Here is a 27,729-nt window from a genome sequence, read left to right on the forward strand (position 1 = left end):
ATTTTGTAGGAAATGCTATATTACAAAAGAGTATTGTGTCCCCAGCCTCCAACCCCCCCCCCCCCCTCCGCGAGATGTTTGGGTTGCATCCCACAGGGCAGGAGTAAAAGGACTCAGTAGTCTTCAAAGTAACAGCAAATTCTTCCTCCAGGGCTGGGGCCGGCAAGGCATACTGCATGAGGCTTACCCCTTCTCATCCTGGGCTAGGGCTTAATTCCCTGTAGACAGGAATTGGGGTAGTGGGGGCTCAGGGAAGGGTCTGGACCCTGAGACTCCTGCCTGCAGGAGGGAGAAGATGGGGAAGCTCTGCCTCAGGCTGGGGTATGCCTTCCCTCTTGCCTTTGGGGAACAGACAGGGTGAGGAGGGGGCTCTGCTGCCTGGAGGGCTCAGGTCTGAGCAGCAGGGTACCCCCAACACCTACCCCAGCAGAACTATTGAGATTTTACTGCCTGAGGACAACTTGGAGGTTTGGGGTCTTTGGGGGGATTTGGGGGGAGTCCGGAGATGACGGCACATGAGAGGTATGATCTAAAGATCACAGATCTTTAGGAATCCTTGGATCAGATGTTGTGCAGGAACATACTCCACCCTCACGTGAGATATGGTTATCAGGTTTCTGTTGTCATGGCTGGTTTCTCTGGGTCAGAGATCATGGATTAGAGGTCATAGTGGAGTCACCAAGGTAGAAGTCACAGATGAGACACATTTTGTTGTTTTTTTTTTTTGTCTGTTAACTGACGGTGGCCTGGCCAGAGGTCAGGGGGCACTAGATCCCTGGCAGAGAGTTGAAGGATCAAAAAGTGAGAGCTGAGAGGCTAGAGCCATCGCAGCTCACACATACATGGCTCGGGACATGACAAAGCCTTTGCTCTGGTAGGAATCAGAGGGGCTGGAGTAGGACAGGGCATCATAGATGGGGCTGATCTTATCTATATAGTCTTCCTCCTCCTCCTCATCTTCCAAGTCTAGGGAAACCCCTTCCATGGCAGGTGGCCCCGGAGACACCAGCATGGGGGGCCCGAGGCCTGTGGCCCCCAGGAGCAGAGGCCCTGACCGCTCTTCCAGGGTGGGCAACTCATGATATCGAGGCATATCCTAGGGACAGGAAAGGAAAAAGAGCCCAAGGTCATCTCCTGTGCACGATACAGAATCCCGGTCTGCCCCCTTGATCCCCACATCTTGATCATCTCCTTATGCCAACCAGACCTGACCTCATCCCTTGTTGGCCTGGGTGGAAATTACACTGGAGCAATCATACGGCTTGTCCCCAACTCTAAGCCCAGAGCCTGCCAGTCCTGGGCCTCTCCTTTGTCTTTTGATCCCTGACCACAAGCCTTTCTCCATCCACCTCTGGCTTCAATCTTGACTTCCAACTACTTAACTTTAAGCCCTAAAGAGCTCCATGAACCTTGATTTGTCTTAACTTCAATATCTGACCCCTGACATCCAATAGACCACTGAGGGGAATGACAGTTGGTTTTGTCTCAGCTCCAGGCAGGGTATCTGGCAGATGTAGATGTTTAACCCATCTTCACTAAGTGACTGTAAACTCTAACCATATGTCCTTGGACTTTCTCAACCACGATCTCCCCCTACTGAATCCTAAATACATCTTGATGTTCTCCCCTCTGATCAGAGATACAGCGTTGACTTGGAGTTGTGACCTTTAGGGTTTGACCTTTTATGTCTAGAGCTGATCCCTGACCCTTAAACCCAAACCCCAAACCCACCCCTACCCTCCTCTGAGCTCCTACCTGCTCAGCACACGGGATGCCAGCATCAAAGTAGGGGGTCTTGAGTGGGCTGTGCTCTGAGGGCCCAAGAGTGAAGAGCTGAGAGGGCTACAGGGAAGGAAGAGGCAGGTCAGGACCCTCTCACAGTTGGCCTCTCCCCGAGAGTCCCCCCCTCCTAGCCCCAGCCTCAGTGGGGAAAGGTGGGTGTGTAGGTGGGGGCAGCCCGGGCTCCAGGGGAAGTGCTTACCATCTCTGGCTCCTCCAGCTTCGCCTTGGGGGCTGGTGGCTTGTATGAGGGAGGCCCCTCCAGACTGTTGGGTAGGAGGTAGGTCAGGTGGAGGCTCAGACTGGAGAAACCCTCCTAGCCCAGGACCACTGCACATGCTCTTCCTTCTGCCTGATTTCCCTTTCCACTGCCCCCCCCCAACCCCCAGCCATGCCCCCTTGCACAACTAACTCCTATTCATCCCATGAATTTCTCTTCCAGGAAGCCTCCCTGATTCTCCAGGAGGTTTAGGGATTCCTGATATCTGCTTATATCTAACTGTTCTTCCCTCTCAGACCCTTACTGAGTTTATATTTGAAACATTATTTCTGGGCAGCCTGGGTGGCTCAGCGGTTTAGCGTCGCCTTCAGCCCAGGGCCTGATCCTGGAGACCCGGGATTGAGTCCCACGTCAAGCTCCCTGCATGGAGCCTGCTTCTCCCTCTGCCTGTGTCTCTGCCTCTCTCTGCCTCTCTCTCTCATGAATAAATAAAATCTTAAAAAAAAAAAAGAAACATTATTTCTGATATCAGTTCAATAACTATCACATGTGGTGAGCAATGTGAGGGGAAAAAATGAGATCTGTGTCCTCAACAGTGTTTTCAGGACTCACTACGCGGGAGTCAGCAAGTATTTGTTTAAAAAATGAACAAGGGGCGGGCGTCTGGGTGGTGCTGTTGGTTGAGCGTCTGACTCTTGGTTTTGGCTCCGGCAGTGATCTCGGGATCATGGGATTGAGCCTCATGTGGGGCTCCACGCTCGTGTGGAGTCTGCTTGGGATTTTCTTTCTCCCTTTGCCACTCCCACTAGTGCGCACGTGCTCTCTCTCTCTCTCTCTCTCTCAAATAAATAAATCTTTGTAAAAAAAAAAAAAAAGAAATAGAATGAATAAAGGAAATGCTTTCCTGGCCTCCAAACTATGTTAATGCTTTCCTGGCCTCCAAACTATGTTAAAATTCTCTTGTTATACATACCCACAGACCAGAGCATCCCGTATATATCACGATGAGTGTTTGCTATGCCTCCAATCACCAGCTCAGATGTTGCCTCTCCCAGAAAGCCCCACTTGACCCTCCAGGCCTCCTCTGCCCTCTCACAGCTACATCAGCTTTTCTAGCCCATCCTTGGCCAACTGGACTGCCATTATCTAGGGATGGGTCTATATCCTCCAGACTGTGAGCCCCAGGAGGGCAGGGCCAGGGCCATCTCAGGCACCACTAGCTCTCAGCACTGGGCTGGGCATAGGAGAGAGTGACAGCAAGTTGTTGGTTTAAATTGATTAGATGTGGGATGCCTAGGTGGCTCAGCAGTTGGGCATGTGCCTTGGGCTCAGGGCGTGATCCCGGGTCGACGGATCAAGTCCCGCATCGGGCTCCCTGTGGGGAGCCTGCTTCTCCATCTTTCTGTGTCTCTGCCTCTCTCTTTCTGTGTCTCTCATGAGTAAATAAATAAATAAATCTTTAAAAAATATTTTTTAAAAAGTAAAAAATAAATAAATTGACTAGATGTTTAAGACAGTGGGTCAGAAAGTTCCTTGTGCATCAGAGTAACTCAGTGAGCTTATTAGAAGTACAGATTCCAAGCATGTCTTTTTTTATTTATTTACTCATGAGAGACACAGAGAGAGAAAGAGGCAGAGGGAGAAGCAGGCTCCATGCAGGGAGTCTGACATGGGATTAGATCCGGGGTCTCCAGGATCACACCCTGGACTGAAGGTGGCGCTAAACCGCTGAGCCACCTGGGCTGCCCCCAAGCATGTCTTGTAAAAGTTCTGATTCAGTAGGTTTGGTGTAAGCTCAGGAATCTGCATTTTTAACAAATGTCCCTACCTATCCATGCCCCCTCCACACACACACACACACACACACACACACACGTTGCCAAAATGCTCACTTGATGGATGAATTTCAGCAAGTGATTTCAGCTCTCTGAACCTGTTTCCTCTTTGATGAAATGGGTATCACTAGGTCTTTCTATGATGTATTTATGTGTACAAACACTTTAAAAATGTTTGTCTCGTCATTGTATTCCTAACATCTAGTGCCTGGCCATAAATGGCTCGCTCTTTCTTTCTTTTCTTTTCTTTTCTTTTTTTTAAAGATTTTATTTATTCATTTGAGAGAGAGAGAGCAAGAGTCAGAGGAGAGGCAGAGGGAGAGGGAAAGGGAGAAGCAGACTCCTCACTGAGAAGGGAGCCAGATCCAGGGCTCCATCCTAGAGCCCAGAGATCACAACCTGAACCTAAAGCAGAAGCTCAACCATTTGAGCCACCTGGGCGCCCTCTTAGTATTTTCTAAATACTCCTTGTATCAATGAATGGATGGCTTCATCAAGGTCATACATGTAAAATGCATTTCAACAAGCCTGGCATTGAACAAGTGCTCTACACAGATAAGTCTGGCTAGTGCTCACCCCACCCCCCCTTCCTTCTTTCTCATGTGAGATTTTAGCTGGGTATGTGGCTGCCCAGACTAAAGACTACATTTCCCAGCTTTCCCTGTAGTTGGTGCACCATGTGACCAGGTTCTGGCCAATGCGAAGTAAAGGGAAGTTATGGGTTCCTTTTCAGGGCAGCTCACTGCCCTATATTTGTCTCTCCCCTCTCCCCATGGCAGGAATGGGGGCTTTGAGGCCATAACGGATGTATCTGGTGGTCAAGGAGGTAGACAGTGCTAGAAGAGTGGGGAGCCATCTTGGAATTTGAGAGAAGTGAAAGTTGAGCAACAAGGTAGCAGGAGCCTGGGCTCTGATGGCTTCACAGAGCATCACTATCATACCCGCACTTTACAGGAGACAGAAATAAACTCTCCTCTCCACCCCATTTAAGTCATAGTTATTTAGGGTCGGGCCCCTCCCCCCCGTTTCTCCCACCCCTTGAGCTCCCCAATTCTGGGACTCCTCCTCCACCCACTCCTCGGGACCCATCACTCACTCATCCTCCTCCTCTGCCCCCTGAAGCCTCTGCTCTTTCCGCTGCTGCCGACAGATGAGGATCCCTGTGGCGACCACAGCGGTAGCAATGATGGCAGCGATGATGCCTCCAATGATGCCACCCGTGGCTCCTGCTCCTGCTGTGTTGGGGGTCTCTGCAAGAAGAGGGACAATGTAAGGGGGTCTCCAGGAGGAAGCTCCTTACCCAGGCGCCCTCCTCCCTAAGCCATCTCCCACCTGCCTACCTCCTCTCCCTAGTCCTTACTGAGCATTTGTTCGGTGCCGGTGGTTAACGAAACATACAGAAGTCCCCACTGCCATGGAACACCTGTCCTAGCCGGGCAAGGAGAACAGCAGCACAGATGTGAATACAATAGCTAATGTACCAGGTGGCAGTAGGGATAGAGGGTTAAAACAGCGTGGGGAGGGTAGCAAGGAAATGAGAGAGCCAGGGACCCCAAGGGTCATCAGAGAGAGACTTACTATGACGTGACATTTGAGCAAAGACCTGAAGAAGCTGTAGGGGGTAAGCCATGAGGAAATGAGAGCATTCCAGGCAGAGGGAACAGCCAGTGCAAAAGCCCTGAGGAGGAAGCCTTGTGTTACTTTGAAGGAACAGCAAGGAGACCATGTGGCCAGAGAAGAAGGGAAAACAGGGGTGGGGGATGGGGAGGGGAGGGAGGTGACGGGGCAGAGCTAAGAGGCACAGAACCGTGGATATTCTGGAATCGGGATCAGAACCCTTCACGCATTACAGGGAATGGAGTCATCCTGGGCAGAGGATGTAGCTCGTCCAACCTAACAGGAAAAGGAATTGAGAGAAGCTACGGCCCCCTGGGCCTCTCGGTTGTAGCCCTTCTCACTCCCTGAGGTCACCTGTCTACTTGCCAATTTCCACACTACACTGCGAGCTCCAAGGGGCAGGGTCTGGCACATGGTCGCTGTTTGCCAGATGTGGAGGGGGGCGCCCAGCGTGGGTGCTCAAGGACCTACCCTATGCCAGACTGTCAAAATTCCACCCCCCACCCCCCGCCTGCTGGTGCTTCCTTCCCATTTTGGGGAGGAGGGATGGGGGACCCAAGGGGGTGACAAGACAATAAACAACCAGAGGAAACCACACGTGTGCAAAAGCCCCACCCACAGGTTCCACCCTCCGTTGGCCCCATTGCTCATATGGGGAGATAAAGTTGCCCAGAGGAATAATGTCTGCGTCCCTGGTTTCCAGAACTTCCTGCTCCACAGCCTGGCATCCTCGGGAAGGCTCCAGGGTTGGGGGAATAACAGTAGCTGCTGCCGACTCCGTCCACACCTAGCCATCCTGAAAGTACTGTTATTCTTGTTTTTGTTGACTGCATGCCCAGAGGGGGACGGGGCTACATCTGTCTGAGTCACCTCCGAGTCCCTGGCAGAGTAAGTGGAAGTCGATACTGGTGGGAAATGCACTCCCCAAGCCTCACCTGGCTGCTCAGGGGGGGCATTCGGGGCACACCCTCTCGGTGCCCCGCAGCAGCTGCTGGAGCAGAGGCAGCTCCACCTGCGTCTTAGAGAGGTGGCCACGGTGGGCGCAGGACAGCAGAGGTGACTGGCACGGAACCCTGCCCCTCCCAACCTACCCCCCACCATATTCCTGGGCCTGGGTTTCGGAGATTTCCTAATTAGTTAGGGGCCAGGGAGGGACGCTTGGGTGGCTCAGCAGTTTAGCCCCTGCCTTTAGCCCAGGGCATGTTCCTGGAGTCCCCAGATCGGGTCCACATCAGGCTTCCTGCAGGGAGCCTCTTCTCCCTCTGCCTGTCTCTGCCTCTCTCTGTGTGTCTGAGTAAATAAATAAAATCTTAAAAAAAAAATAGTAGAGGCCAGGGAGGAGGGGGATACAGAGCTGCAGCCCCTCCCTTTGCATCACTGAAAACCCGCTTGGGACCAGGGCAAGGAAAGAGGAAGGAGACTGAGTAAGGCCACTGCCCACTGTCATCCAGGTGAGACTTTTCTGGTTCCTTAATACCTCCACCCGCCCTGTATCTTCAGCTCCCCCCCCCCCAAGAGAACACAGAGGGTGGCCTCCCTCCCTCCCTCCCTCCCTCCCAAGATCCTCAGCAACCTCAGAAGGTCAAGTTTGAGCTTCGCCCCCTCCCCAAAAGGGCCCAGGAGTTCCGGTTCTCTGTTCCATTCTGGGGAGCTCTGCGCTCTCACCAGTCTGGTTATTCCACATGGAAAGGTAGCCTCGGTCCCCCGCCCCCCCAAGTCCAAGCTTCCCAGCCTCTAAGCCCAGAAGCCAGCCACCCACCTCCTGGGGGCACTGGCCTCAGGGGTCTCAGGCATGCAGTATGTCCTTGAATGATCCAAGTAGTCAGATCCCCCTACCTACCCCCCACAGCCCCAGCCTCCCAAGTCTAGCCCCCATCAGGCTCCCACCCCCTGGGACCTAGCAGTCCCTGTCCCGCCCCCCAGTGAGGGGGTCTGATGTATTACAAGACACCCCCGATGTTTTCCTCCAAGGCGTTTATTAACTCCTGAGTGTCATGGGGTTGGGGCAGGCCAGAGCCAAAAACCAGTTCTCTGGGGGGTCCTCTCCGGGTCCCCATTACCGAGCTCCCCTGGGGCCTCCCCTTCCCCATGCAGCCCTGGAGACAGAAGTCCAGTGTGTGTGATTCCAGCTCCCTCCCAATTCCAGGGAAGTGGGAGGTAGCATTTGAGCTCCAGTGTCGTCCAGAAAAACGAGTCCAACCAGTCTGGAACCCTTGGCTGGCGTGGCTGGCTCTGTTTCTGTCTCTGTCTATCTCGGGGTCACACATAAATCGCCCGCCGTGAAATGAGGGAGCCATCCAGCTGGGACTCCATGTCGTCCTCGAGAGCCTTGGGTGGAGGCAACATGAGACCTTCCTCTGCCTTCTCCTCCTCTTCCTCTTCATCTTCCTCATCCTTGCCGTCTGGCTTCAGGGGACCAGGGGCGGTTGGTGTCCAGAAGACTGGGCCCCCATTCCCAAACACCTGAGTTTTTGGATCGTAGGATCCTCCTCCACTGTTGTCTCCTCCTCCTCCTCCTCCTCCTCCTCCTCCTCCTCCTCCTCCTCCAGGGCTCTTCCTTTTCCTCCTCACCCTCAGCAAGATGAAGGCCAAGGACCCCCCAGCAAGAAGCAGCAGCACCAGCAGTGTCCCCCCCACGGCCCCCCACACCACTGGACCCACGTCTCGGGGCGAGGCCCGGGGTGTGTCTGAGGAGAGAGAAGGAGGGGTGAGAGAAAGGGAGACACGAGGTCAAGAGGACACATCTGGGGGGATACATAGGACACAACAGGGGTAGTGATGGGAAAACAGGGGAGGTGACTCTGGGCAGAAGGTAGAGGAGGGGGAGGGGAGGGAGAACCCATTTGCTCTGCGCTACACACTGGGCACTTTGTATGGGGCTCAGGGGGTGTTGGCGTTGCCAACTGGTGGCCCCCAGATGTGCTTCCTTAGACCTGCACGGGGTTTTTCAAAAATCAAACTTGCTAACATTTCAAAAGCCAGGCAATTTCACCAAAAAACAAAACAAAACAAAACAAAACAAAACCCCCCACAACAACAAACACAAAACAAAAAGCTCACAAAACCACCCCAGACTTCTTTTTGGGAAAAAGAAACTCGGATTAGGCAACACCAATCTCTCATCTCCCACCTGGCAATAGGCAGTAGCTGGGTATAGGCTGGCTGCTTGGGGTGGAACAGGGTTCCACACCTGGTCACCTGGTCACTTGCCAGGACCCTGGAGGCATCTGAGTTTGTGACCCACTCGGGATGTGCCGGGCGGTGGGGGGGGGGGGGAATCTTCGCAAAAGCTCTGAGGTTAGAGTCATGGATGGAGTCTTGCCCAGGAAGAGGCAGCTGGATTTGGGCTTAAGATTGTCAGATTCCAAAGTGCTCCAGGCTTGAGAGAAGGGGGGAAGGGTGATGGGGGAGGAAGGTATCCTCCTCCCGCCTTGGGAGTGGCTGGGAGCACCTGGGCCAGGTGAGGTGGCCTGCCTCCCCTGTCTGGGCCATGTCCCCAGCATGGAAAATGGGGCTCCTGAAGCCCACTGCCCGACCTCTGCTAGTGCTCCTGGCAGTGGCCCAGCAGCTGGGAGGGGAGGGGTCTGGGGGAGATGGAGAAGGAAGTCAGGGGGTGCTAAGGATGCAAGGGGCTGGAGAGATGAAGGAGGGGGAGCAGTCTGGGCCCCACACCAGGACTAGACATCGATGCAGGTGGAACCTGGAACCGTTTTATACATGCCCTTCCCCCACCCCTGCATGCGAGCCCTGATGGGGAGAAGGGGATCCATTTACACCTAAACCCTTCCTCCCCACACCCTGTATTTGGGAGGGACTCCTGAGGACACCTGCATCTCCAGGCGCTTCTTTTAAGCGCTTTTTTGCAAATAGAGCCACGACCCCATGGGCTCTCAAATCAATTTAGTGATTCACAAGGAGCAGTAAAAATAAAAAAATTAAAAAATAAAGAACAGAAAAAGCGTATCTCAAGGATGAAGGATAAGTGCTATTTTGTGGAACATTTTTTTTTCCTGGAATATACATCTATGTCCATACACCTGGTTAGGGGCGTGAAAAAGTTTTCTTACTGTGAATCCCAGCAAGAACATCTGGGAACCTGTTGCAGCACATGTCGGAATGTTTATCTGTGTTTCTGGAGGTGGTTATTTTAGAGACGGTGGGTGTGTTCAGGAGCCTGTGGGTGAAAAGTTCTCCAGTCTCCCTGAGGCGATGTCTAGCCTGTGGCACCATCTGTATACCTATGGTTTGCACTAATGTGAACCTCAAACCACTGGTCTATGACCGCATGTCTGGGCTATGTCTTGGGTGCATGTGGGAACGTGACGTGTCTCAGAGACCCCTGGGACGTGACTCAAGACATGTGAGTCTTGTGTCTGGGGGAGGCTCTGCGGGGGCACCCACCTCCCTCACTGGGTGTCTAGGGTCCTCAGAGCACAGGCCCCCTTCTCTTGGTGTCCCTCTGGAGGTGTGTGCCGTTGCCCAGATGTGACTCTGTGGCTACCTTTGGGGGAGTTTGGGAGGAGGGGGCCTTTTCAGTGAGCTGAGTCTCTCAATCAGGGGTGTGACCCTGTGTGCACTACTCCCCTCTGCCCCCCACCACACCCCAATTCCTGACACTGAATATGTATCTTACAGGGCGAATATTGATGGAGGGCTTAACTTTGAAGCTGGTGTGTTCCTCTCTGGAGCGGGGAGGTTTCCGGATGGGGGATATCCCTGGGATTTCTGTGTGTTTTAAGGGGTTTTAGGGGGTGTCCATGGTTTTGCGGTCATGTGTTCCCCTGATGAACCTCAGGTATGACGGCATCTGTGTTCTGCGGGCTCCACCCGTCGCAGGTGCCTCCTGACCAAGCATGGACGGGGAGACGAGTTTGCTGGGTGTGTATCTGGGGTAGAGGTTCAGGGGATGTATTTCCAGTTGGGCGTCCTGCTGGGGTGGGTGGAGCTGACCATCCTCTGGGTGTGTCTTCGAGGGCAGGGACTGTGTCTCTGTGCACCATTGTATCCCTAACATCGAGGACAGAGTGCTTGGCAAAGAGGAACCCTCGACAAATATTTGTCAGATGACGATATGTTGAAAGAAACTGGGTTTCTGGAGAGTTTCGGAGGGCGTGCACTTCTGAGAATGTCCTTGAGTAATTCTTTCTCAGCATCTGTGCGTGAGTTGACGGTTTCTGCGTGTGGCAGCGTTGGTGTCTGGGGTCTCCCCGCTGTCGGCCTGTCTGCATGCTGGTGTCTCCCTCCAGAGGTGTGTGTTTGGCACCTGAGTGTGTCAGCCTTGCTGAGGGCAGGCCAACTGTCTCTCTGGACAGGTGTCACCTGGCTTTGTCCAGCATGTGTCCCTGTCCTCTTGGGGGCCGTGTCTTGGTGACAGTGGGTCTGAGTGCATGGGTTGTTAGGGGTGAGTTTTTGATTTCAATGCCATCTCAAAGCACAGAATATGTCTCTGCAGATGTGGGTCACGCTGGCTGTGACATGGAAGGGACTCTGTCTCCTGCCCTGGGGTCCACGTGTCTGTGAATCGGGGCACATGGCCTTGTAACATTCCTTGCCTCCCTCTAGGTGCATGGGTGTACAGTTGTGGGATTTCGACCCTATTTCCATCAGCCGGTGCCACAGGCCTAGTTTTTTTCCTCTTCTGTCTTGGGGCCTATTTGGGTTTGAGTTCCTATCAGGGAGACTCAGAGAACTTTTGGCACATCGACACCTCAGCCGCCATTTCCAAAATACCCCCTCTAAGAACACAAATGTGTTCCAACACACACTGAAAACAATTTCCTAACGTTACTTGACCAGCACTCACTGTAAGAAATCAGTATGCAAATGTGTTTTGTGTCTGTCTAGCTGCCTGATGGGTCTCTCCAACTGGAGCCTGGGGCACTGTTCCTGGGTCTCTTCCTGGACACCCTTTCCAGGCCTCTAGTTTCTAGAAAGCCCTCAGCAGAGGCCTCATCCTCCTGGTTCTTCTGCCCAGGCCTACCCTGTCATCCCAATCCAGATCCCACAGGAGGCAGGAGAGAAAAACCACGCTGACCTCCTTTCTCATCGGAGAGGCGGGTCTGAACCCCTCCCCAGGCCGGCGGCACAGCCTCCCCCAACACAGCCCCAGAACCCAGAAGGGAGGAACGCTTGGGGAGCTGACCCAATCTCCAAGACCCGCTCACCTCGAACGAGGACCACCTGCTCAGCACGCCCCGTGCCCACAGCGTTGGTGACCGTGCAGATGAACGTGGTGTTGACCAGTCTGTCCACCGAGTGGATGATCAGCTGGGGGCCCTGGGCGACTGCTGAAGCTGGGAAGACGCCTGCTGTCCTGGAAGGGGAGGGTCCATAGGGGGGACGCATCAGGGTCCGTAGGGGACACAGGCCTAGTCATTCATGACACAGCCATCACAGTCCAAGCTCCAGGGACATAAAACTCAATGCTCAAGACCTTATATTGCCAGCTCTTTCCTTCTGGAGGACTCATGGATTCAGGTCCCTGCTGCAACTCCCTCAGACCCAGGGGTCCAGGCCCCCAGCCCCTCCTCCCTCAGACCCAGGAGTCCAGGCCCCCAGCCCCTCCTCCCTCAGAACCAAGGGTCCAGGCCCCCAGCACCTCCTTCCTCAGACCCAGATGTCCAGGTCCTCAGCCCCTCCTCCCTCAGACCCAGGTCTCCAGCCCCCAGCCCCCTCCTTCCTCAGACCTGGGAGTCCAGGTCCACCCAAGACTCACGTGCTCCAGTCATAGCCTGTGGGCTCTGGTTTGCTGCGGACATCGCAGCTCAGTATGGCCTCACTGCGGCCAAGGTACCAGTTGTCATCATAGCCAGAGATGGAGACCTCAGGAGGGTCTGGGGGAAATGGGGGAACGAGCTTAGAGACAGGGAGAGTCCCAGAAGGGCTGATACATCAGCAGAGACATGAGAATCCTAAAGAAATGAGGTGGGTTGACAGGAAGCAGACCCATGGAACCTGGCAGAAATCAGTTCGAGCTACTTCTGCAGGGGTGAGCACAGACACTGTCCAGGCATGCTGCCTGGATGATTTTGAGGGGTTATTGTTCAATGCAGGCAGTGTCTGAGGGAGCCGCAGAGGGAATTGGTTTAACCAAAGGCACTGCCTGGGGAGCTAGTGTAGAAAGTGCTGAGTTGGGGGCTAGGCTGTGTTTGGACAGGGTGAAGAAGAGCTGGTCAAGTTACTCTCTGGCAGGGTCCACAGGGAGAGCGGCGGGGGAGCCTCTCGGGGTAATACTGGGGGTGTCGATATAGGCAGTTTTTGGGTGTTTGCCAATTTCCTTGCTGTAAATACTCCCCAATGGTCGATTTCAAGCTGTCAATGTCACTTCGCTGAATGTGGGATCGGGACAAGATGTCTAAAATTGGTCCTTGCAAACCCATCCCAGCTCACCACCGCCTGGCAGGAAGGAGGGAGCCTAGCAAAGCCAGCGTAGGCAATGAGAGGGCAGGGTGTAGATGCTGCCCAGGGAAGCCAGTATAGACAATAGGCAGGAAGGCGGTGCAGAATTTGGCTAATGCAGACAACACGCAAGCGTAGTGTAGACAGTGCCCTAGAGAAGCCAGTGTAGACAACACTGGGGATGTGGTCGCATCCTGATACACTCACAGCGCACGGAGAGGGTAACAGGCAGTAGGATGGGCTCCTCAAAGCTCTCGTGCTCCACTTTGCAGGTGACCTTGACCCCATCTACTCGGCTCAAGGGCACCAAGGTGAATCGGCTGGTGACAGTGACCGTGCCAGGCACAGGCCCTGATATCTGGCTCTCTTTGGCCTCCCCGTCCAGGGGCGAGAACCAGGAGATTCGGGCGGGAGGGCGGCCCCCCTCGGAGACGCAGCGAGCCACGGGCACAGGGTCCAGGCTGAGCGTGACCTCCTGTGTTTCGGCGTGATTCTGGGGCTGTGCTGGGGAGAGCAACAAAAGGGGTACGTCACTCCTCACCTGCGACCCTTCGACGGACACCTCACCCATGGAAGTGAGCAGTTAAAGCCCCGACAGCCCGGGCTCAGATCCCATTCTGCTTCTTAGCAGCTGTATGGCTTTGGGCAAGCCATTTCTCAGCTCAGTTTCCCCTTTTATAAAGTGGGGAGAATTAAAATGCCCACCCCCGAGGGTTTGTCAGGCAGATTAAACAAATTGGTATATAAAGCCCTTTGGACGGGACCTGGCACTCCCTGTGGCTAAGTGGGTGCCATATTATTCTGTCCCGCTCTGTCACAAAAGCAGAAACAGTGTCCAAAAGCCTGGAAGAGGCTGAGATTTTTTTTTTTTTCCAAAAAGCCAAAGCAGAATAATGGGGTTCAAAGGTCCAGCTCAGAAGGCCTTCCACTTCTTTCCTGTAATCACCACTAGATTGTGGTGCCGGAAGTGGGATAAAGGTTGTGGAGATTCCCAAAGCTGGAAATTTTTTGCCCTTTTCACCCATCTTCCTGGAAAACATGGAAAGACATTGGGTGGGAAACAATAGTAAAATGTCCAGGAGGAATAATCCGCAGTTATAGCTGGACTGTGTCGGGTTCTGCCTCAAAGCTCTGGCTGCCTTGGGGACCTCTCTGGGTTTCTCCTGAGCTCATCATGTTCCTCCTCACATCCTCTCTGGTCACCTGGCCATCTGTCCTCTGATGGCTCCAGGCACCCGCCCCATGCCCCCTTGGGCCCCTGCTCCCACCCACTGCAAGATCTTGGTGACCATGTGCCTGGAATGCTCTGGCCTCCCTTCTCCTTGGCTTGCTCTTTCTCCTCCTCCAGATCCGGGCTTCACTTCCACAAGGGAACTTCCCTGACATCTGGCTCTCCGTTTAGGGGCATTCACGTCGCCTGCTCCTCCTTGAAAGCTAAGGTTTGGCTGTTCTGTGTTCCTGCCCCAGGAGTTCCCCTGGTGTGAAACAGCTGCTTTCTGCATACCTTTGTGAGGGGTAGTGCAGTGAATATCTGCTCTGAATTATGCAAAACAACTGTGGTCTCAGGCTCCTTTAAAAAAAAAAAGGAAGCCTTTTCCCTTAGAAAAGGTAGACTTTCACACCCTCTGGGGCTGAGAGAAGGAAAATTGTGTCCAGAGTGATGTGGCTTCTGGGTCCCAGAAGCTGGGACCCCAGGCAAATGCCCAAGATTTAGCAAGAAATAGCATCATCCAGGAAAAAAAAAAAAAAGCCCTCCCTAAGTCTTCCCCATTGTGTCAAGCGGCTGTGCTGGTCACCCACCCTCCTGCTGGAGCCAGGTTTTATCCCACACGGGTCCTCCCCATCCCCACTGCATCTGCCTTCGATGAAGTCCAGCCACCTCGCCTCTCTGCCCAGGAGGCCCATGCAATCTGGCCCTGTTGGTTTTCCTGTCCCTTTGAGGGCCACTCAAGCCCTGGCCACCAGTCTCCTTTCCGTTCCTGGAACATGACAAGCTCGCTCCCGCATCCTGACTCTTCCATTTGCTGTTCCCTCTATGTGTGCACCCATTCCTCTGCTTGAGGGCATATGTCCGAGAGTGACTCCTTATACTTCAGGACTTGACTAAGAGGCTTTCCCTGACCAGTCTGTCTAAAGGGGACCCCCGGGTCCCTTACTCTCAGTATCACAACATCCTGGTGTTCCCTTTGTTTACTAATTTGATTATTCCCGGCGTTATCTCTAACATATTTCCAAAATCCTACCGCTTCTTGCTACCCCAATCGCCTCCCCTTGCTCTAGTTGCCATGACCTCTCACCCTGTAGTCCCTGGGCTTCCACCCTTGTTCCCAACATGCAGCCAGAAGGAGCCTGTGAAAATCAAAGCCAGATCACACCTGTCCTCCGCTCAGAACTTCCTAGAGTTCTTGTTCTTTCAGGGCAAAAGCCGAAGTCTTCATGTGGTCCGTGAGGTTGCCTGCGACCTGTGTCCCCCATCATCTTCTTGACCTTGTCTCCTCCTACTTTCCCTTTATTCACAAGCCTCTGGCCACACTGACTTCCTTGCTCTTCCTCAAATGCACCCTGCCTCAGGGCCTTGGCATTTGCTGTTTCCTCTACCTAGAATTCTCTTCCCTTAGATAGCCCTACAGGGCTCCCTCATCTCCTTCTAGCTTTTGTTCGGATTTCACCAGGCCTCCCTGCCCCCCAAAACTGTAACCTGCCCCCCTCCGGCATCCATAGCACCCATAACCACTTGACCCACTCCTATTTTTCTTACTGATGCTATTTGTGCTCCGGCACCCCTTTATTGAAGGGTAAGCCCCAGTAGGGCAGGGAGCTCTGTCTTACTCACTGCTTTATTCCTAGAGCCTAGAAGAGTGCCTGGCACATAGAAGGTGCTCAATATCAATTTTTGAATGCCTTGCAGCCTGTCATAGCCTCCACGTGCAGAACAGCATCAGCCATGCAGTAGGTGCTTCATGGATATTTGCTAATTGACTGAAGACCACAGGGAAAGTCAATACTACAGCTGAAGCAGAGAGAGAAACAGATCCACAAGGGGGGCTTTCCCTCATCGCGCCTCTCCCACCCTGCCCTGCTCACCTATGGCTCTGAGCCAGGTCACCCCCCGACTGGTGCCACTGGGGAAGGTGGCAAACTCGCAGGTATAGTTGCCCTCATCCTCCACTGTCAGTCCCTGGAGGGCCAGGGTGGCATCTCGCAGCTCCATCTCTGTGCCCTGCCTGGTCCCGGTGCTCTGCCCAGCGGTGACAAAGGACAGCCGTTCTTTGCCAGGCTGTGGGCTGCGGAAGCTGGGACCATACGAAGGGTGGAAGGCGGCCACACTCCTGCTGGCTCCAGTTGCATCCACGTGCAGCCACGTCACCTGTGAGACTCGGACTTCAGGTCCTGTAGGCAGCAGGTGGCACGGCAACTGCACGGTGCCCCCCAGGTAGCCCCGCACCTCGGATGGGACTCGAACTTGCACATCCTGGGCTCCTGGAGAGAAAGGAGAGAGAGAGAGAGATAGGTAGGTGGGGGAAGGACCCGGACACCTCCAGGCCAGGCGGGGCCTGAAATGCCACACAGAAGCCTTCGTGAGGTCCTAATTCCAAAAAGGCCATCCAGAAAACAGATTTTGAGGAAAACTAGGGATACAGAAGTCTGGACTAGATTATGTGCAATTTTGGAATTTTCATTACTATTAAGCATGGCGATTAAATTGTAGCCATGCAGCATTCCTGTTTCTTAGGAGATACAGGGTTGAACGGTCATGTTTGCAACTCCCAAATGGGTCAGCAAAACCAAGACAAGCTATAGAGAAAGCCATGAAGACAATGTGACAAAATGTAGCCCACTGTCAAGTCTAGCGGGAGGAGGGGAGGGAGGCTCCTGAGCTGGTCTTCCAACTGACCCCTATCTCTATGTTTGAAAATTTCCATTGTAAAATGTGTAAAGAGGGGCACCTGGGTGGCTCAATGGCTGAGCATATCTGCCTTTGGCTTGGTCGCGGGGAGCCTGCTTCTCCCTCTGCTTATGTCTCTGTGTGTCTCATGAATAAATAAATAAATAAAATCTTTTTTTTTTAAATAAAATCTTAAACATATGTTTGAAGAAAAAAAAGAATCTCCTTCAAAAATAAATCAATAAAAAAGAAGCCTCTCACAAAATAAATTCCTAAATTTTTAAAGGACAACCTTCACTTTTTTCTGCATTGAATTATATATACTTTCTCTCACCTTTCTAGAAAACCTATAGCCCTCTTGGCCCATCCTTTTTTTTTTTTTTTTTAAAGATTTTATTTACGTATTCGTGAGAGACACAGAGAGGCAGAGACATGGGCAGAGGGAGAAGCAGGCTTCCCACGGGGAGCCCAATGTGGGACTCGATCCAAGGACCCTGGGATCATGACCTGAGCTGAAGCAGACGTTCAACCACTGAGCCACCCAGGTGTCCCCCCCCCCCCCCCTTTAAGCTTTATTTCCCTGACAGAGAGAGAACATGAGTAGCAGGAGAGGGAAAAGCAGCTCCCCACTGAGCAGGGAGCCTGATGCGGGGCTCGATCCTAGCATCCTGGGATCACCATTGGAACCGAAGGCAGACGCCCAATGAACTGAGTCAGCCAGGGGGCCCCTAGACTTTTCATATAAATGGAATCATACACTATGTGGCCTCTATGACTAGCTTCCTTCACTTAACATCATGTTTTCAAGGTTTATCCGTATTATAGCATGTGTCAGTGCTTTGTTCTTTTTTATGGCCAAATAATATTCCACTGTCTGGATGCAACATGTTCCATTGATCTGCTCATCAGTTGGGACACTGGGGTTGTTCCCATTCTTTCTCACTTATCTGTTTTTTCTCACCTTGTTTAAAAGAACATGATTTATTTATGAGAGAAAGAAAGCATCTGAGAGCAAGAGGAAGGGCAGAGGGGGATGGAGAGGGGCAGAGAATCTCAAGCAGACTCCACACTGAGCACAGAGGCTGACACAGGGCTCGATCCCACAACCCTGAGATCAGGACCTGAGCCAAAACCAAGAGTTGGACGCTTAACTGACTGAGACATCCAGGTGCCCCTTCTTTTCTCACTTTTTTTTTTTTTTAAGATTTTATTTATTCGTGAGAGACACAGAAAGAGACAGAGACACAGACAGAGGGAAAAGCAAGCTCCCTATAGGGAGCATCATGTGGGACTCAATCCCAGGACCCCAGGATCACAACCTGAGCCGAAGGCAGACACTCAACCACTGAGCCACCCATGTACCCCTCTCACTTTTAATAAATACCAGGATAAAGGGGAATATCACTCTGTTGTGCAAGGCAGGACGGCCTGGTCATTGAGGGTAGGTTGCCTGGGTTCAAATCCTGGCTCTGCCACGCGCTGCCTATGTGACTTTGGGCAAGTCATTTCACCTCTCTGTGCCTTGGTTTCCTCAGCTGTAAAATGAGGATAATCATAGGGCCTACCTCCTAGGGGTTGTTATAAAGATTAAAGAATATTTGTGGAACACTTAGCACAGGGCCACAGGAAACAGGAGATGTTTGTCAAATAAACACGGGCCAGGTAAGTAATTACAAGTGGCCCTTGACACTCAGCCTTGAGGCAAGGCCAAGGACACAAGACCTGTCTCAGGAGAGGCAATGGCTGCCCCGCCATCTTCGACCAAGAAGGGGGGTGGGAAGCATGTGCAGCCACTGGCCTCAAACAGAAACCCAGGCAATGTAAACAAGAGACCCTAATGAGAGAGTCCCCCTGGAAGAAGGTAGTCCCACAAGCAGGGCCAGTCCCAAATACTTCTGGAAAGAAGCCAACCGTCAAGACCACTGTGTAATAGAGGGGTGCCTGGGTGGCTCAGCGGTTGAGCATCTGCCTTCTGCTCAGGGCATGATCCTGGAATCCCACAGTCCTGGGATTGAGTCCCACATTGGGCTCCCTGCAAGAAGCCTTCCTCTCCCTCTGCCTGTGTCTCTGCCCCTCTCTCTCTCTTTCACAAATAAATAAGTAAAATCTTAAAAAAGAAAAAAAAAGACCACTGCATAATAGATATATCATCTCATGGAATCTGCATGTGTATCCCCAAATAGTCCAAGAGCAACATTTTGGGAAAGGGGCATTCCCCCTTTGGACAGGCCACACTAGAGTGGGGGACCCCTAAGCAGGCTGCCCAGGGATTTCCTGCTGGCTCAGTCCCTTTCCAGGGGGGCGACCATATTTCTGAGCCTAAATTCCTCCATCTATAGAATGAGGATGTTCAAGCTACCCTCCCACAGGGTCCCCTGTGACGATCCCAGGCAACGATCTGTTTCCATCAGTGCTCTGCAGGGCCTGGCACGGGTGAGTCAAACAGAGGCCGTCAGCCGCCCGCTGTAGGCCAAGTCTGGCTTCACTTGTATTTACTTTTGGCCCACACAGCATTGTTTCAAACATGAACTAGAATCATCTACTAGCGGGCCAAAGGGTCTGGTGATTAAATGTCAAAATCCAGACAAAAATCAGGATATGGGGCTCCTGGGGGGGAGGGAAGGTGGGTCACTACTTGGGCAGAGCCGAGGAAAGGCTGCTTCTTCCTTCGGGTGCCAGCACCCCTCACCCACCTGGCCTCCAAAGGCACTGAGTGTGGGACAAGTGTTCCCAAAGGCTCTGCCCCGTTCTAGCTGGGTGAGGGGGGACGGGCACTCTGTCAGGAAAAACCATCCGACCTCGGGAGCTCTGAGAGAGCCAAGGAGGCTGGGGCCAAGGAGTTAGGCCCTCTCCTTTGAGGTGAGAGGGAGCCACTGAGTGCAGGGCAGGAGGCTGACCCCTTGAGGGGGCCTTAGAACTGGAAGGGATTTAGTGTTGGGGGCTGCTGGGGACGAACCGGAATTGGCTCCCATCCCATGCAAGTCCATGCAATAGCAACTCAGCAAAGAGGTGCTGGGGGCTGGAGAGTCAGCCCCTGGGGAAGAGGTGCCGGTCTTGTTCCCTGTTGTATCCCCACAGCCTCTGCCAGGGCCTGGCATGTAGTAGGCGCTCAATAAATACCACCAAGTGGGTGCACCTGTGTGGCTCATCAGTTTAAACATCCAACTTGATTTTGACTCAGGTCATGATCTTAGAGTCATGAGGCTGAGCCCCAGGTGGGCTCAGCCCTAAACCCTCAGCAAGGAAATGGCTTGAGAGTTTTCCCTCTGCCCCTTCCACTGCTCATGCATGTGCTCTCTCTGCCCCCATCTCAGATAAATAAATAAATCTTAAAAAAAAAAATCACCACCAAATTAACATCTGGTTCTGTGCTGGGTATGGGTGCTGCAGGAGTGACAGGACAAGGCAGGTTCTTGTTCTTCAAGAGTTGACAGTGTGGTGGGGAGACAAATGTCACACCAATTGGCATCATCAAGGATGCCAGGAAGACTGAAGGGGATGGGGTGTGGGGGAAGAACCCAGAACCGAGGCCTGACCCTACCGAGGCAGGCTGGGAGGGCTCCGAAGGAGACTTAATTCCTTTTCAAGGGAAACTGAGCTCAGGTCCAGAGAACCCCACCCCCACGCCCACACTTGGGTCCCATAGGACTCAGATTTCTCATTCTAAGGGAGTCCTTATGATCGCATGTTGCCTGTATCTTCTGAGGGAGGTGGTCCTCCCAGATCTAGGGTAGTGTCTCAGCACTGCCCACTTCAGAGGATTAAAAAAACTCACTCTTAGCTTCTTGTGGGGTAGGCTCCTCAGGCAGACCTTCCATCCCCAACATTCTGCCCCAGAGGGCCCCGCGCCCCTCCCCCTGCTCCCCATCTCCTCTGCAGAGCACTTCTCATCTTCACCCTGGATTTTCACGACTCCCTAGAGCTTCACCGGGGCGGAGATTCTTTGCCCAGTTAGGCTCACAAGCTATGTCCTCAGTATCTACAACAGACACTGGCTCCTAGTGGATGCTCAATATTCGCTGAATGAAGGAGGTTCTAAAATCCTCTGGCTTGGGGCGCCTGCGTGGTTTAGTCGGTCAAGCATCTGCCTTTGGCTCAAGTCATGATCCTGGGGTCCTGGGATGGAGCCCAATGTCAGGCTCTCTGCTCAGCAGGGAACCTGCTTCTCCCTCTCCCTCTGCCTGCAGCTCACCCTGCTTGTGCTCTCTCTCTCAAAAATGAAATAAATCTTCAAAAAAAAAAAAAAATGAGTAGGATGATTTAAAAAAACAAATTCTATGGCTTGAAGATCCATAGCATCCAGGGGCTCCCCTCACTCAGGAAAGAAACTCAAACCTTTTTACTGGTCCACAAGGCCCTGCATGGTCTTTGCACATCCTCACCTCCCACCCTGTCCCCTGGGTTCACCCTGCTTCAGCCACACCAGCCCCCCCACTACTCCTCAAACATGTCAGGCAAGCTCCACCTCAGGGCCTTTGCACCTGTTGTTCCCTCACCCTAAAGTGCTTTACCCCACTTGTCCCCACAGCTCCCCCCTCACTGCCTTCAGGTCTTTGCTCAGCTGAGCACCATAATGATGATCACAAAAACCCCCTTGGCCCTGCTTCATTTTTCTCAAGGCACCTGACATGTCTTCCCCACGAGAACATCAGGGCCCAGGGCTAGAGGTCTTTGTTCACTAATGTAGCTCCGGAGTTGAGAATGGTGCCTGGCACACAGTAGGAGCTCCATAAATATGATGAATGAATGAATGAATGAATGAATGAATGAGATGAAGGTGGGGTATCAGTGGTGTGCCAGATTACACAGGCTGAGGCTAAATTATGAGTTTGGGCTTTTTCCTGAGGTCACTGGGAAGCAGGGAGAGTTACACCCAAGAACACGGTTGGGTGTGTGCTGCTGCTGCTTCTTCTACCCAGGTACCTTGAGGTGTGTGCTTCTCAAAGAGCCCTTAGAATGGGATGGGGCAGGGACACGGGAGTTGGGACTAGGAGGAAGGATGAGCCAGATTGGAAACAAGTTCAGAAGGTTGGAAGGAGGGACGTCTGGGTGGCTCAGTGGTTAAGTGTCTGCCTTTGGCTCAGGGCATGATCCTGGGGTCCTGGGATCGAGTCCCACATCGGGCTCCCTGCGTGGAGTCGGCTTCTTCCTCTGCCTATGTTTCTGCCTCTCTCTTTCTCTCTCTCTGTGTCTCTCATGAATAAATAAAGGTGGGAAGGTTGGGACACAAGGCTGACAGGCTATGGGAGTTAGGGGCACAGGGGTGGGCCAATGCCTAGATGTTCTAGGTGCTAGGTGTAGGGAATTGAAGCCAGGAGGATGGCTGGCCTGGAATTAGAATCCTAGTGACCAGCATGCTGCTGGGCGGGTGCCGGTGCCCTGACCTTGGCTGGGATGTAGCTGGCATCGCAGTGGGGGAGAGCATGGCCCTGTGAACATGGACCTCCCTCCGCTTCCCTCATCAGCAAGCCAGACTGGCGACAGCTTCAATGAGGAATCAGCTGGGTCCCCAGACACGCTTCCTCTCCCTGTGGCCTGGGCCTGAAGGCTTTCTGGTAGCAGAGTGGTGGCAGCCCCTAGGTACTGTGCGAGCCCAGGAGGAAACTGTGAGGGACAGAGACACAGAGCCTGAGACCCTGAGATCTGCAGAAGGATTGATCAAGGCACAGAGTGTGCATAGGGACTTACGGCATCCCGGAGGAGTAGGGGGCTGGGGGCTTGGGCTCCTGCCTGGCTGGCTCCCCAGGGCTTGGCTCACCTCCTCCTGACCCATAAACACTGTGACTTGCCCTGTAGGGCGCGGCAGGACTCCAGCAGGCCCTTGAAGGCCAGCGTGCTCTGGGCACTGGCTTCAGCTGCTGCCTCAGCCACCTTGCTAATTAATTAATTGCATTAATCACAGTGCCCACCCCCACAGCGGACATCCGGGAGCCGGTTTTGGTTGGGGGGGGGGGGGTTGAGCAGCAGCAGCATCCAGGATATGGGGCTCTCTGGCTGTGCCCAGGATTTCTGCACCTGCCTCCCTGCCTCCACATCATCTCTCAGTGGTTATCACTCCCTCCCAGGCTAAGATTTCCCTGCCTTTCTGCAGGGGCTCAACCACCCTGAAGACCTCCCCTGTGGGGTCTATTATTTCTGGGGGTGAATCTCTAGGACTGCTCTTCCTGGCTGAGCCCCTCAGACAGAAAGAAGCACCTCTGCCCAGTCAACATGTACCCCAAAATGTTTCTGGCCACGAGACTCTGGCCACAGGCTCTTGTAGGTCATGGCTTTGATCTCTTGTGTCTCTCTCTGCATCTGGTTCCTGGGCCCTAAATCTGTCCCTACTTGTCTGACTCCTGGGGTCTCTGGTCTCTCTGTGTCTCTCATATTCTCTCCAACAGGTTTACTGAGACATAATTTCCATACCACCCAATCTGCCCGTTCGAGGCAGAGTTCAGCGGTGTTAGTATATTCATATGCTACATATTCAGTGGCAGCATGTTCACAGGCTGGGGTCTCCGTCACTCTGCAGCCCATCTCAACATTTTCACCAGCCCAAGAAGATCGCCCACATCCTTAGCTGTTCTCGTATCCTCTTTCCTCATGTCTGACACCTGAGAGCCCAGGCTTTCTGGTCTGGGTCTCCTCATCTCCGGAATCCGGCTCCCTGCATGGACTCCTGGGGTCTCTAATCTCTCGAGGTTTCCGGAGGTACATCTCTCAGGGTCTCTGACCCCGGTACCTCCCTACTTCCTAGGTCTCCCCATCTCTGCCCATCTCTTCACTCTCTAACACCCTTTCCCTATGCCGGGGCCATCTCGCTGGGTCTCTCTCCTCCTCCCCCTCCTGCTCCATTTCTCAGCATCGTTGGGACATTAAAAATGTAACAGCATCCCTGGCGGGGCGGAGGAGCTGGTCCGCATGCCTGACTCCCTGTCCCTCCTACGTCCACCACTCCCTGTGGCCCCCACACACCGCTGGCCTTGAGGCTCGCCTGTGCCCTGACCTCCCTGGGTCGTGGCATCTCCATCACTGACAGCTGGGATCCCCAGCAGGTCACCAAACCTCTAGGTCTCTCTCCTTAGGCTGTTCTTGCCCTGATCCTGGTGTCTCTGTCCAGCTCCCTCCCCCTCCCTTTCTCTATCCCACCCCTGTGGGCTGTAATTCCTTCTCCCCATCTCCCGGTTCCATTCTCCTGTTTGTCTCTGACCTCATCCCTAAATTTGTTTCAGATGCACGCTCCATCGGCTTCTGTCCCCATCTCTGTATCTCTATCCTCTCCGCGCATTCCCTTCCCCCCCACCCCTCCTCCCTGCCTGTGAGCAGACCCACCCCCACTTTGCTGTCCAGTCCCCCTGCTCTAACAAGAAGAGACAGCAGGCCCGCCATCCCCTCTCCTCCCATCCCCCTCCACTACTGTGGGGCCGCAGGGCTGACAAGGATAAGCAGTGAAAGCTGGGGAGGACCCAGCTGGAGGCCCAGGTGGTGCCCCCTCCATCCACAGAGGCCAAGGAGGGGGAAAGCAGAGGAGCTAGAGACAGGTAAAGAGAGAAGGATGGAAAGGAAAGCGGGGAAGAGCTCTGTGAGAGCCGAGAGAGCCAGAGGAGCAGAGAGAGAGGTGAGAAATGAGGAGGGGAGAGACAGAGAGAGAGAGAGAGAGGGGGGAAGGGAGGGAGGCAGAGAGAAAAGCAGGGAGTGTAGGCTCAAGGAAGAGAGGTCAGGAAGGGGGAAGGCCCCCCTCCCCCAGGTGCTAAGAGCTTTCACACGGGATCAGCAGGACCTCTGAATCCTCTCAATGGCCCTGCAGGGAAGGGGTTACTATCTCCTTTTTTTTTTTTTTTTTTTTTACAAAGGAGGAAATGGAGGCTCCGAGCACCCGGTGGAGCAGAGCCAAGAAAGGCTCTGAAGTCTGCAGTCCGGCTTCCTGGGGACTGGCTGCGGACCCTGGGAAAGAGGCTTGCCCTTTTGAAGCCTCTGTGTCACCATCTGAAAAATGGGAACAGGAACAGGATGGGTCTCCCAGGGAGATCTACAATCCCGCACGAGATCTTGCATCCACGTCAAAGCCTGGCTCAAGGTCAGGTGGGTTCTCGGCATTCCTCCAGAAGTGGCAGGTTCTGACCTCATCTCCCTATCTCTGACACCAAGGGAAAGGCAGCTCTGGATGAAGGCTGGGATACAACTCAGACATGCTGGGGAAAATGAAGTCAAGGGGTAACCAGAGTTCCCCCCGGCCCCCTCCCCCCCACGCTCCCAGGCCCCCGCCTACACTTTCTGGGCAAACCCTTGGGAAACTCCAATATCCAGAGTTGGGAATAAACAGCCCGGTCACCTGCAAGGGGCGGGGCCGGAGCCTCCTTTACCTGTTTCCTCCCAGCCCCTCCCTCCCCTGAGAGCTGCGCCCTCCCTCAAGGGGTCTGAGGGGAACGGGAGGGGGTTGGTGGGCTGAGCAGAGGGAGAAGCGGGGGATTAGGGCGGTGGCTCCGCGCGCCCACCCCCTCCCTCCGCCCCTCCCCGCGGCGGCTCCGAAGGTTAGGTCGCGACCAGAAGAAAGATAAGGTCCCGAAACCCGGGAGTCCGGAACCGGGAGCCTGGAGAGCGCCCGCCCCTCCCGCCCGGGTTCAGCTAAAGCGAAACCGGTAAACTTCCCCAGGGACGTCCCAGCCAATGGCTCACAGGGCAAGGGAAAGGTCCCAGCCTGCGGGACCCGGCCTTTCTTTCCGCCTGGGACACCCCTGACCGAGCTCCAGCTTCCACATAGAGCCTGTGGCCCTTGATTACGTCTAGTAGCCAGGAACGGGGTCCCCCGCCCACATTCATATCTGGATTTCAGGAGACATTTCAATGCTCACAATTAAATCCGACGTCCACCGGCCCCCCGACTTTACCCGGGACCCAGGAGACAGAGGCCCCCGCTCACAATCTGGAACCAAGTTTGAGCCCTGCCTGCCCCCCCGATCTGACCAGGACCCTAGCCTTCATTCCGCCTGGGACACAGAAGACAGAGCCCCCCAGGTCCTAATTTCTCCGGGGCCCAGGAGCCAGGCCCCAGCCCCTTGTTTTCTGGGTCCCAAGAGTCAGAGCCTTCAGCTCCCCGAGGCCCAGGGTTGGAGTCGTCAGGCCCTTCCCCAGGTCGCCCTCCAAGGGACCCAAAGTCCGAGCTCCCGGCCCCCTTCTAGAGGACCTGGGCACCTGGCCCCCTGCCCTCAATTCTCGCAAGGCCGGAGACGCCCAACCCTGGGAGGAGGAGGATGGGGATGGTCCTGCCTCCACGCCGCGACCCTCCCGCTGGGGGAGGGCGGGCAGGAATTCCCCACATGCCTGAGGGGGTAAGCGGAGACTACACCCCAGATCCGGCTGACGGCGTGCTGCGAGGTGGGGAGGGGTCGCGAGACTGGGATTTAACCCTTCGGGTGTTAGAATCTGAGGAAGGGGGAGGGGGCGGCGAGAAGTCCGGCGTAGGCTGGGGAGTTGAAATAAAGGAGGGTGATGGGGGGCGAGGCTTGCAGAGAGAAACCGGTCGGAGTCGGTAGGGGCCAGCCTGGAAGAGGGCTCGAGAGAGGGGGCCCGTGAACTGGGAGTGGAGCGGGGAAGACGCTCGGAAGGTGGGAGGGGATGGGGTCCGCGCGGGCGGTGGGCGGCTGCCCAACCGGTTTCTCACCGGTTTCCCGGAGCAGCAGCAGCAGCAGCAGCAGCGGCGGCAAGAGCGGCAGCGGCGGCGACGATCTCGACGGCGGGAGGGCTGCGGCCCGGGCCATGGGGGGGCCCCGGGAGGGACTGGGCCCGGGCGGGGGCCTGCGGGCCACTCCGTGAGCGCCGATCGCTGGGCGGTCGAGCAGGTGCCTGAGGGGCTCCGGCTCCCGGCCGCTTCCCGCCCGCTCTACTCTCGCGGCTCTCTGCTCTCGGGGCCGGGCTCTCCCCGCTCGGCGCCCCCGGCCCCAGGCTTCTCTCCGGCAGCTCGGACTCGGTGACGTCACAGGACCCACCCCTTCCCTCCCCCCCCGCGGAGCCGACCTTGGGCTTCGGCCCCACTGGCTCACGCCTGTCCCGCCCCCTCTGAGATTCCACGCTGGACCTCCCCAGACTCTACTCCCGCCCCGCCCCGCCCCGCCCCGCGCTCTGCCGCCGCCCCCTCCCAGGGTGCTACACCTGCCGCTCCCCGGGATTCGACGTCGCCCCTCCCCTAGGATCCTATCTCCGCCTCTCCCGGCGCTCCAGCCCCGCCCCCTCGGCCCTCCGGGCGGCCTCCCGCGCCCCGCCCCCCGTCCCTGGCTGGCTCGGCGCCGTTCCGCCACGCCCTCCCCGGGGCTCCCGGGGTCTCCGCCCCCGAGGCCCCGCCCCCGAGGCCCCGCCCCCCGCTCTCCCGGCCGCGGTCCAGCCTCTTCCCGGGAACTCCGTGCAGCCCGGTCTCGGCCCCGCGCGAAGTTCTAGCCCCGCCCCTTCAGCATTAGCTGAGGCCTCGTCGTCACACCTTCGTGAGGCACGTGGGTGCCCCTAGGCCCGCCCCCCTTGGAGCCCCGCCCCCAGGCTGAGACCACCTGCCCCCACCCCGATCCCCGCCACGAGGCTTTCCTGGTTCCCGCCCCCTGGCCCAGGGCCTGTGTCACATCTGGGTGCTCTCGGCTAATCCTGCCTCATTCCAATCTCTGCCTCGGACTCGGGGCGTCGCTGCCTCGTTCCTGCCCAGATGTCTCTGTCTCTCTCATGATCTCTGACTTCGTCCCTTTATTTCTCTATCTCTGGATCCTTCAGTCCTCACGTCTCGGTGTCGCGTTGTGTTTCTGCTCTTTTTGTCTTTCTCCCACCGTCCCGATGTCACTTGGTTCTCGCGTCTCTTTCCATCCCTTTGACTCTGTGTCTGTCTCTCTGAGTGTCTCTGTCGATGTCTCTGTTCTCTGTGCCTCTCCCGCTCCCCGCCTCCCGGGTCCCCTCCGGCATCAGGTCCGCACCTGCTTTTGTCCGCGGCCTCCCGCTAGGGGGCGCCACAGACCGGCCCCCGCGCTCCGCGGGCC

The 27,729-nt window shown here is 54.9% G+C and overlaps 1 protein-coding gene across 3 annotated transcripts; it reads right to left on the reverse strand.

Moving 5' to 3' along the window:
• Window positions 1-603: 603 nt before the first annotated feature.
• On the reverse strand, window positions 604-26,688 carry NECTIN2 (nectin cell adhesion molecule 2). Of its 3 annotated transcripts, none has more exons than XM_077848761.1 (9): window positions 26,379-26,687; window positions 15,934-16,329; window positions 13,057-13,353; window positions 12,167-12,284; window positions 11,616-11,764; window positions 4,931-5,084; window positions 1,982-2,045; window positions 1,756-1,842; window positions 604-1,096 (listed from the first exon to the last, which is right to left on the reverse strand). In XM_077848761.1, exons 1-9 carry the CDS (start codon window positions 26,473-26,475, stop codon window positions 833-835), a joined length of 1,626 nt encoding a protein of 541 aa, XP_077704887.1. In that variant the 5' UTR covers window positions 26,476-26,687; the 3' UTR covers window positions 604-832. The 3 variants fall into 3 exon arrangements, with proteins under 3 accessions (XP_077704887.1, XP_077704898.1, XP_077704909.1); XM_077848772.1 differs by lacking the exon at window positions 26,379-26,687 and adding an exon at window positions 22,120-22,189; XM_077848783.1 differs by lacking the exons at window positions 604-1,096; window positions 1,756-1,842; window positions 1,982-2,045; window positions 4,931-5,084 and adding an exon at window positions 7,409-8,138 and having other exon boundaries at window positions 26,379-26,688.
• Between the last annotated feature and the right edge of the window lie 1,041 nt (window positions 26,689-27,729).

Source organism: Canis aureus, chromosome 1, assembly GCF_053574225.1.
Source record: "Canis aureus isolate CA01 chromosome 1, VMU_Caureus_v.1.0, whole genome shotgun sequence".
Lineage (NCBI taxonomy): Eukaryota > Metazoa > Chordata > Mammalia > Carnivora > Canidae > Canis > Canis aureus.